The sequence below is a fragment of the Vicugna pacos genome, chromosome 23 (assembly GCF_048564905.1).
Source record: "Vicugna pacos chromosome 23, VicPac4, whole genome shotgun sequence".
NCBI lineage: Eukaryota > Metazoa > Chordata > Mammalia > Artiodactyla > Camelidae > Vicugna > Vicugna pacos.
The window spans coordinates 5017770-5028888 of record NC_133009.1 but is presented as its reverse complement, the minus strand read 5'-3'; the positions used below and the strand labels follow the sequence as shown (position 1 = coordinate 5028888).

The 11119-nt window shown below is 49.3% G+C and overlaps 1 protein-coding gene across 1 annotated transcript in view; it reads right to left on the bottom strand.

Moving 5' to 3' along the window:
* Positions 1–7205: 7205 nt before the first annotated feature.
* Positions 7206–11119, bottom strand: part of RAB7B (RAB7B, member RAS oncogene family) — a 24164-nt gene continuing 20250 nt past the window's right edge. The window contains exon 6 of the mRNA XM_006215472.4: positions 7206–9348. Within this exon, the coding sequence (XP_006215534.1) occupies positions 9268–9348 (81 nt within the window). The 3' untranslated portion in view covers positions 7206–9267. The remainder of the gene's footprint in view (positions 9349–11119) is intronic.

Sequence of the window (11119 nt, the reverse complement as noted above, 5' to 3'; positions counted from 1 at the left end):
TTATGTTTGAGGAAAGTCTATACTCAAAAATAGTCTCTCCAGATATTTGGTTACTCAAAATTTCACAATTGTGCTAAACTATGATTTTATCTGATCAAGTGTTTTGAAACTTTTTAACAAGCTTTGCAAATATCGAATTTTAATTAAGATCCTTTTGACTTCCAGCTAACTTTGGGATGCTTCAGAGGGCCCCTGAAACGGCTGAAGAGAGATATTAAGCTAATTAAGTCCATCTGATATGTTAAATTGCATGGGAAGTATTGTGAAATAAGCAATAAATCTTCTTAGGTTATACTGTATGGGAAAATGTTATTAATATAGATATTCTAAAAATTATATGGAATTCCTAAAACTCTGGTATGTCTGAAATGTTACCAGTCATAATTCTAGTCATTGTAACCAGGTTTCTTTATCAGTTACAGTGTAACCTGGTGTTTAACCATACTTAAGTCTTTTGTCATTCATAAACAAGTGTGGTTTTACTCTAATGCCTTTGAAAAATGCTTTCTCTTTAAAAAGATTTATAGAAAGGACTTTTTGACAAATGCAGGTTTCCGAAAACTTTTATTTATTTATTTATTTATTTGTTTAATTGTTTTATTTTATTTTTTTCAGGTATATTTCTTTTTTTTAACTTTTTTTTTATTGAGTTATAGTCATTTTACAATGTTGTGTCAAATTCCAGTGTAGAACACAATTTTTCAGTTATACATGAACATACATACATTCATTGTCACGTTCTCTTTCGCTGTGAGTCTGAAAACTTAAATCATACTGATGAACTGGGTAAGAAATTTAAAAAGTCGGATGGAAACTCTGATTTCATAAGACTGTTAACAAAAAGGATTAGTTACATGGGAGCTGAGTGATAAATATAATTATAATTTTTGGTTTTGTCTAAACTATTACTGGCTTTTAATCCGTGTTTTCCAAATATAAAGAAACCCTTCTTGAGCTAACTATGCCTTTGTAAGTAGAATTAAATCATTTGTCCTTTTTCTCTCTATCTGATCCCTCCAGAGATTGGAAACTCTTAGGTTCCCAACAACTTAATCAGATAAATTAGGAAGATCACCTTCTAACAAGTCCAGGAATCTTGAGGTATTTTGGAACCTCAAAAAGAGAGGAATTCACCTAAATCTGTAAGGTAAGAGCTGTGACAGCTCCCTGGCGTGGCTTTCCTGGCCTCGAGTGTTTTGGGGAATTCCTTCTAAGGCTCCTTCTAAGGAGGTTCAACACAGCCAATTTAAAAGAACCTATATGATCTATTAGTCTTCATTTGTCTACATTTGATAAAAATGAAGATACTTATAGAGAGAAAAAGATTATTCTTCAGTGGCTATTAAACTCGAGTTTTATTAATTGAGGTCTGTATTTACTAAGATTCACTTCCCAGACCATTCTTTACCCTTAGGTTATAAGGAAGGGGGCAAGACACTGCCAGCAAAAAGCTGTCTTGCCCCTGGGGATCATTACAAAGTTTAATTACATTATTTTAAAAAAAGCTCCAGGTTTATTTCTAAAACTCATCTAAATGTTTTTCACAATCTTATGCAGAGTTAAAATTAATCCAATTGCTACGTTTACGAAAAATTACATATATCCAGTACTTCTGGGTTACCTTGGTGGATTTCTCTACTCTAAAGGTCTAACTGGAAAATTATTTTTCAAAACAAAAGAAAAAGAAATTATAGTTCTGTTCAGGCCCCTAGTGATATTACTAGGTGAGAGTCCCTCACTTGGCCAGTTAATACCTGCTCTGATCCTGGCCGTAAAAATACATTTTCTTCTAAAGTTACTCGAGCTCAATCACAGCAACAAGCAGCAATGGAGTAGTGAATCACATGTAGAGCTTATGGGAGACTTGTGATGATAACAGTGTAACTCTAGATACGGGAAGAAGCAACAAGCAGGAATAACTTCCTGGACCATAACAGACTAATAAGACAGGTGGTCCAGAGGCTTTTTGCTACTGTTAATAAAGCTTCATCCCATAATAGCACATTGAGAGACCTATCAGCGAAATCCTTGCCTGACCTAGGAATGCGTTTTCCTAGCACCGTAGGACGAAACAGCCACGAAATGCCTCCCGAGCCTTGGTCGAATTTATGCTCACGGGGGCACGTTCCATCTGCCTCTGCGAGGGTGAAATCACCAGCCACTGAAGTCGCTGCCCTTCAGCACACCCTGAAAGGAGCTCAGGGTGGAGATCGAGAATGAGACACTCTGTGCTCTGGGAAAACTGGCAAAACAGGCCTTCAGGTAGTTAGATATTTTCTGGGAAGATATTATGAGCCCAAAGTCTTGCACCTCCTCAGATCTAGGAAAAAGGCACTAAAGCCATTCATGGTGACATCTGCTTTGGCCATAAAGGAGAGCTGTCTTACAAAACCACATGGCTCTTGACATCCTTACAGCCTCTCAAGGGGGAACATCGGCAGTTCCACGTGCTGAGTGCTGTGCTGAACCCTGGATGAGTCAGACACGTCAGCGCTTACAGCAAAGCAAAGACTGGTTCTCCCATGCCTTTTCCTGGATCCCTGAAGAGATAAGGTCTTTCTTTTCAGACATCTGCTGGGTTTATCCATTTATCTTGGTATATGCTTAGTTCTGTTTTGTATTCCTCTCTTACAAAAACGGTTATCTCTCTTTGAGGTCCAAGAATTTAGGGAAAAACACACCCTTCCTACCAAGATTGCCGCCATGAACCAAGCCAACATCCTGGTGATGCAGCCCTTGGATGTCCCTGGGGTCTCCTTCCGCTCCCACCTTTAAGGCTGCAGGGATGCCAGGGCCCCGTAACCCCGAACAGACTGGCGTGATAGGCAGGGCCAGCGCGACGCCCTCATTCGGCAAGAGGTAGATACGGAAGAAGAGAAATTCACCCCTATTCCAAAGATTTGCCACTGCCAATCTGTCTGGGAGTGGGGGGCATGTGGGGCCAACAGGCACCCCTCTAAGTCCAATGACCCCTATTCCTGGGCTTCCAGATGTCTGTCTGCAGTTCCTGAGCAGATAAAGTGCATTCTTCATTGGGCATGTTTGCCCTAACAAACAGCCCGAGGTAACGCCTCATCTCACAGTGGCGCAGGCTGGCTTGTTGCAGCACACTTTATTGGAGTGATAAACCCCACAGCCCTTCACGGACCCTCAACTTCTGGCCTCACCTACAACCAGTCAGAGACTTGTGCACAAGCCGATCAGCCACCTTGTGATCCTATCTTATAAAACACCCCAACGACCGGCCCTTGGGGCTCACACAGGCACCCCTTGTCTGTGTGGCCCACTGCTGTCTGTGGCAGCGCGCCCCTAGCAAACTTCTCCTTCCACTTTTCTTTGTCTCTGGTAAATTCTTTCACCACCCGTGACACCAGCCTGCCTTGTCCTTGACAATTTCTGCATATTAATCGTGTATCCTGCTACTTTGCTGAATCCATTCATCGGTTCTAGTAGTTTTTATGTGGAGCCTTTAGGATTTTCTGCATAGAGTATCATGGCATCTGCGTATAATGACAGTTTTACCTCTTCCCTTCCAGTTAGGATATCCTTTATTTCTTTTTCTTGTCTGATTGCTGTGGTTAGGACTTCCAGTACTATGTTGAATAGAAGTGGTGAGAATGGGCATCCTCGCCTTGTTCCAGAATTTAGTGGGAAGGCATTCAGCTTTTCATCCTTTAGTATTATGTTGGTTGTGGGAGAAAATTCTTGATCATGTCCTCTGGTGCACCAGCAAGGGCTGTGTATATGCAGGGGTGCAATTGCAGGGGTGGAGGGTCTGTATGCAGTGCCTTTTACTCAGTATAGCCAAAAAATAGTTCTTCCAGTTTACTGTGGTGTCCATAAGGTAGAGCAGCATGTTTTCAGGGGTCAATGTAGGCTTAGGGAAGGGGACTCTTGGGTGCCGACAAGCTGGTAAGCCCTGAGATTTAACATTGGGAAATTTCTACCCCTAAGTATAGTCATTTATATGGTAATTCACAGAGCCCTGCACAGACTTGATAGTTTATCTCCAGAGCTGAGCTTCTTAGGTTGGAAACATTCGCCCAGTTATTAGCTAACACTCCAGGAGACAGCTTCCTCCTATAGGACACAGGAGAACCAAGAGAACTTGAGGTGATCTCACCACATCCCAGGGGACTTGGCATCTTGGCCAGAGCACGTGGGCTTGGGGGATTTCTTAGGCATGTGCCCTTCTCTGGCGGCAGAATCCAAGTTTGTCAGCCTTGGATTCAAGGCCATAGGGTGTGACTGACTGGAGGCAGCCAAGTCCTGGTTGGAGTTTTGTTTCTCTCTCTGCTTGTTCTTTCTTCTGCCAATACTTGTTTTCATTTTTGCAAATGATTGGTTACATAATGTCTTACAAGCGTTCAAAATTTGCAGTGTAAAATGATACAAGGAAAACTCTTGCTCCCACTCCTGACTCCTGCTTGCCCAGTCCCCCCTGAAAGGTAACCACTTTTGTCCATTTCTTATCTATCCTTCTAGAACTTTCTTTATATACAAGCAAAAATGATATAAAATCTTAGTTAAGCCTCCTGTTGTAGAAGAGGGCATGGGCTACCCATGGTTCTGCCATTGCTTTTTTACAATGCGTTATTACACCGGACGTTTCATTGTTCTTTTTAAAAAAATTATTTTATTTTATTTTTAAGAATTTTATTCTATTGTATTCTACAATAGTTATTCATCATCTACAAGCACCGATCCTCTATGCTGAGGGCTGGCGTTAAAACAGGCCCAGCCTTCAGGAAGACTACAGTTTTAGGGCTGACAGCAAATAATTATGATACAATATTGCAGAAGCTGTTCCTTCCAAAAATATTTCTTGAGTCTCAACCACTTGTCACGCACTGCTCTGGGCACAAGGGAGGTGATGGTGAAAAACGGATGAAAACACAGATGGAAACCCCAGCCCCATGGCACTCCCATCCCAGCGGAGCTGATGTTCTGGCCCTGTGATCGTGGGGGCTGTGGGGCACATGCTGGGGCCCCTAACCTGGTCTTGGGATGAGGGAAGCCTCACTGGAGGAAAATGATGCTTTAGCTGATCACTAATAGCTGAGGAGGAGTTAGCCCAGTGAAGCACCAGAGAGGGGCCAGTGTTTCCAACACAGGTCCGCCTGCCAGGCAGGGCAGGGAAGCGAGAGGCATCCCTGGGGACTGAGAGCAGGTCCTCTATTTGCAGCATCAAGAGAAGTTGTGGCCAGAGCTGAGCCCTGACGAGCAGGCGGTCGCTGGCGGTGGAGGGCCTTGCAGATCACATGAAGAACTTGTCCCTGTGAATGTCACTGTGATGGTTGCCATTTGGAGCAGCTAGGGAAAGGGACAAGAAGGGAAGGCAGTGTGGTCCAGGCAAGGCATGTGATTGGCTGGACCCTTCGGAGCAGAAGATGAAGGGAGAAGCGAGTTAAGGGAGACAGTGACGAGGTGGTGTTGACGGGACTTGGTGGGATGTGAGGGGGAGGGAGAGGAAGCCTCAGTTCCCTTATCTGAAAACCGAGGCTACTGCCCCTCCTCTGTGGGCGGTTCCGGGAATTTACTGATACAAGGAAGGCTCTTGGCGGTATTACTGCCTCCCACGGCCAACACCCTCTTACCTGGGAGTTTTTGTTTTTGTTTTTGTTTTGTTTTGTTTTTGCTCCCTTCCAAGCTCATAGAGCTTATTTATAATTTTCCTGTTCTTCAACAAAGGAAATCTGTCCGATCTTCCAAGCCCTTGCTCCCCTCCCCGCCACACACACACACACACACACACACACACACACACACACACACACACTCACACACACAGTCTGGTACTGGCCATTGCCCTCTACTAGACCTACACTTCCCGCCTAGCCTGTCCCCTGCCCCAGCACACCCTCGAGGGAGCCTAAGGCGCGCACGCCACAGGGCTGGCCTCACGCTGGCCTGCTGTCCCAGCTGGGTCTGCCGTGCGTGGCTGTTAGTTTTGGGTGTCGCTGCCAGCGTGGCAGTTCTGTGGCTGCCACTGACTGTGTGCTCCTGGGAACAAGACCACATTGTGGGGGCCTGCCACGTACCTGACTCTGCTTGGAGGTGCCCAAGGCTGGTGGACGAGGCAGTGGGTGCCTTTGCTGAGTAGGAGACAACGCAGAACCAGACAGCATTTCTCAAGGTCCCCCTGGGCAGTGTGGTACTCAGTGGGGCTCAGCCTGGTTTATCTGGTGATAAGATTTGGTTGTTTTTTCTCAAGCCCAGGGGCATGTGCTCTCCAGAGCCCTGGACTGCAGCCTCTTTTTTTAGTTCACTAGCTGCCTGGAGTTGCCCCTCGGAGCAGGGCTGCAGTGGGTGGAGGGGTGGCCTGGTCAGAGCAGCCTTCTTAATCCGATCCTCTGCTCTGCAATGATGCTGCAGGAAGTGCCTCCCGCCCCTATCTGGCTCCAGTGGGCTCCACTTGGCTCGGAGTCACAGCCCCACATGCTGCCTCTCTGCCAATACCTGCCCCTACTGGGTGGTACCCAGGGCCAGTCTCTGACTCAGGGGTGGGGGTGAGGAGTGGCCCCAGTGTTTTGGCTCATCTCCCTCTGCGCTGGTGATTGGTCACTAGCCTGTCCCCTAGTCATGATAGGAGGGATTCTGTGGGCCCTCAGCCCCCCCCTCCACCCCCACGTAGGATGTTTGGTCCTGGCTCCTGACTCTGGGGAGATTCAAAATGTGTGGTCGAGGCCTGAGGTTGACTCTCCAGAAACTTAATCTCCCAGCTGCAGTGTGTCCGCAGCCTGCGTGAGCCTGGCCAGGGCGCTGTCATTTCGGAGGGCACTGAAAACACAGTGCTTATTCAGGCTTCCCGGGTGTCTGCCACCTGTGCTCAGAAGGACCCTGTGCTCGGTTTGATGATCCACTGTCACCATCTTTGAACTCACTGATTCTGGAAAAAGGGTGGGGCATCTTCCTTCTGCACTGGGCCCTGCGAGTTCTAGGCTGGGTCTGTTCTACTTTTTTCTTTTAAATTCATGCACAAGATTTTTATTATCACAGTCCGAATGTCCACTCTGAAGCAAATGATTAAGAAAACAGTCATAACACTAAAGACTATTATACAGTTATGAAACACGGTGCAAATAAAAAGCTTCCTTTTTTTTTCCATTTTACTTTTTGTTATCTTTGTATTCTCTTTGGTATCTTCTAAATTTTGAACCATGGTGACATTTTTCAAAAATTCAACAACCAAATACCACAAAGGATTAAAACAAAGACAGACACATTTATTATTTGTTGCACACATTTGGAACGGTCCCTATGTCAATTGTGGTTCTTGAGCTGCTGTATAAACACCGCATGTCCAATCCACAGCCCGACTGAGTCCCAGGAGGGCCTGTGTGATGTGCAGAGTGCCACCCCCACAAAGGACACAGAAACAGAGGTGTGCTCCGGGCCACCTGCTCCCATGCTAGGCCCATGCCGCTGCGCAGGACGAGCAGTTCTTATTTCACAGCTGTGTGGAGAGAAGGCGTTCTCTAAATTCTCTTGCTGACCTCCCCACCTGCCACCCCCCTACCTCTATGCACATCTTCAGAGTCGGATGACACTTGGAAGTGATAGGCTAACATCCCCAGCTCTGCTTGGAGCTCAGGGAAGGATATGTCTGTGTAGACAGAAGATGTCTGTGGTGGGCATGGATGTGGCCATGGGAGACCTTGTGGGGCCACCTTGCCCACTCCCTTCAGAATGGGCCCTGTCTACGCTGCCTGTCACCAGAAGAAAAAGTAGCTTATGACCTTAGAGTCTGCAGCGACAGAGAACCATGAATTCTCCCAGCCCCTCTCAGTATTTGTCACTGACGTAGATTTCTGGCCTGAGTCATTGATGTTGCACTTTTTGCCCATCTCTCACCAGGCTTAAGAAATTGGGATTCTCCTGCCCCACAAATCTCGAAGGGCTGAAAATACCCGGAGACAGAGAGCCAGCTTTGAGCATCAGCACAGGAAAACGCTGTTCTTCAAGTGCCCAAGGAACTTGTGCTGCCTGCCGGGCCTGGAGGGAAAGGAGCACTGCTGCCCTCTGGTGGCCAGTTGGCAGAAACTCAGGGAGTCATCCAGGGGGCGGGGTCCCCTTTGCCTGTCTCTGACACAGCAGCTTTTAAATTAATGTCTTTTCACTGTTTCTGTAACAAAGCAAGCTGGTCCTCGCCCTGGGGCCTTGGCCCCTGCTGCTCCATCTCCTCAGAATGCTCTTTGTCCAGAGTTCAGGTGGCAGCATCTTTCTCATTCTTTAGCCTTCGGGCCAATGTCACCTCCCCAGGGAAGCCCTCCTTGATGACTTTGTCTGAACTAGCACCCAAACCCACCCCCGTCCCTCTCTGTCCCATTACCTTGTTTCACTTTGTTCAAGCACGTACTGGCTCTTTGCAAATATCTGCGTACATTCTGTGTCTGTTGCCTGTCTCCCTCATCAGAGTGTCCGGTCCCGGAGAACAAGGGCTTTGTAACATTTGTCACTGGACCTCAAGGCATCGTACATAGTAGATACTCAAAACTACTTGTTGAAAGAATAGTAAATGTATCTCAACAAGAGCAACTGAGATTTAAATAGAGCTTCTGGTCCTGAAAACCGCACTTTGATGTGGACAGGGCACACGCCACCCCATTGGACAGACGAACAAGCTGAGGCTCAGAGAGATTTCTGGGGGTAGCCTGAGCCCCAGCAGGGAGAAATGTGCCAGTTCCTGGTGGGTTTTCCTGGGCTCCCTCTGTCTTGCACTCTGGAGGGGGCAGACGGGGGTGTCCGGGGCCTGAACAGCTGCTGATGGGTGGAGGTAGACCCTCACTCCCTGGTCCCAGTTACAGAGGGAGCCTGAGCGGCACCCTTGTCCAAAGCTGTGCTGGGGCTTTGCGGGGATGCGGTGGATGGGGTGAGGAAGGCCAGGCCACAGGAGAATATGACAGGACTCCAGAGACAGCAGCTTGTCTGCAGAGATGTGCCTCCTGGAGCAGGAGTGTGTCTGGGGAGGGCAGGTAGCAGGAAAAGCTGGAGACAGCAAGAGAATTGTGTCTCTTCCAGGACTTGGCTGTGACATTCTGGGTTTCATGCAGACTCCCTGTCGTCACTAAACTCAGCCTGTGGCAGGGTTGCCCTCCAGGTCTGAACCCAGTGCAGATGCGAGGGGGTTCAGGGCTCTGGCCGCAGAGCCTAGAGTGCTGGGTGGAGCCAGGGCAGGCGGTGGGGCTGGTGGGGCCGGGATGACCAGGGATGACCAGGCCCCAGGCATGCTCTGTCTTTAGGCCTACAGAGCAGGAGTCCGGAAGGTCAGCAGCATCGACTCCTGGACTGGTCTTCTGGTGAAAGCTTGATGGAGTCTGTGAGGTAACTCTCCAAGATGCTTCGATACTGCAGGAGGAAGAGGGGAGTCAGCGTGTGCATCCTGATGGGCCGAGCACCCCCTGCCCGCTATTTCTTAATGACCAATGGCCCTTGGGCTTTCTGTTCCCTCCCTATTGTGCTGTTGGGAAACTGAGGCCCAGAGGAGGAATCCATGGTCTTCCCCGCCCCCTCCTCCAGCTCCTTCCAGGGACCCCACAGCAGTTGGGCAGCTGCGTTAGGGGCCCAGGTCTCCTGATCAGATCCTGTAACTCCATTCTCCAGAGGGGACAACAGAGGTGACGTTTGACCTCAGAAAGAGATGGCCATAGACCACTCCTCATTTCTGCAGGGGACCTCTCCCCACAAGCGTCCCCTCACCCCAACCTTCTCTCACCATATCCACCTCCCAACCGCCCACCACCCTCTGTCCTCCCCACATCCAGGGAGCTCCCCCACCCAAAATAGATTCACTGTATTTATGGGTCCTTTTTGCTTCTCTGCCCATGCTCCCAAACCCTCCTGTCCCAACGAGAGCCAGAGAAAGCCCTTTCTCAGTCTGACAAGACTCTCCCCACCCAGTTGGCCACTCCGCACCTATGACCCACTCGGCTTGGTTCAGGGGAGAGGGTGGGGGAGGGGAGAGGGGGTCCTTCTTCCAGGAGACGGAAGGGTCTCTTCTTAGAGGGGTCACATCTCTTTCCTTGGCCATGGCTCCCCCGCTCTCTGAGCTCCCAGGGTCAATGTTCCTCCTGCAGCTGGTGGTGTATGTGTGAGAGCAAGTGTATAAGTGGATGCACTGGTGTGGACCTGACCTAGGCAGAGCCCCCAGTGGGGCCGTCTGTCTCAAGTGCCCCTCTGAGGGGACAGCTTCCAGAATGGCGGTTGTGCCTTCACTGATTGTTTTCTCCTCCACATCTGCCGGGCTCTGGCTGTGGTGAATGTCAACCAAACCCTTCATGCCCATGACCCCGGGCCCCAGGAGGCTGTTAGGCTTGCCCACTGCACCCTTGTGATGGGGGCCCCCAAGGCACATGAGAAGGTCCCCTGAGGCCCCATCACTCACTGCCACCTCCAGACTGAGCTCTAATTTAGCCTGACTGCACAGAGCCCGCGGCGCTGGGCCTGGGACCCAGCCCTTCTTCACAGAGTCTGCTTCTTGGGGAGCCCTCATTTCTCACCTGCTCCCGGGTAGGGTCTCGGGGCCAGAAGAGCCCCAGTGTCCTTAGTCAGCCTGGGTGGTGGGTCCTGAGTATCCCTCAGCAAATTCTTTTGAGCTCTTAGAATTTTATTTGTTTTATATATATATAATTTTTTTTAATAGGAAGGGTTAGTGTTGGGGAGCGGGGAGCAGTCTCTCCCAGTGAAAGCCTGTCCCTCCGGGGATGTCTCCGCCCCCAGCTCCATCTCCCGGGGGAGGATCCTAGCCGGCTGCCCGCAGACCCGGCCCGGTGCCCCGCGCCTCCCCCAGCGCCTCCCCCTGGGAGAGGAGGTGTCTGGGGAGAGAAAACGCCCCGAGGCTCCTTCCGCCAGCTCCGCCCGGGCCCCGGGTGCCGGCCCGGGTCTGCCTAGCGCCGGACACCGTCCAGCCCTCCTGCCGGCCCCTTCTGCAGGCGCCCTCGCGCCACTGAGCTAACTGTAGTCAAAATCCTGCCATTTCTGAGCCTCCCAGGGATGGACAAGGAAGAGCAGAGTGTTACTATTTGAGTCCCTTTCCAAGCTGACTGATTCATTTCTCCCGGAAAGACAGGCTTTTGAACGGATTCTCTTATTTTGGTACTTCCCTGGTTGCCCGTCGCAC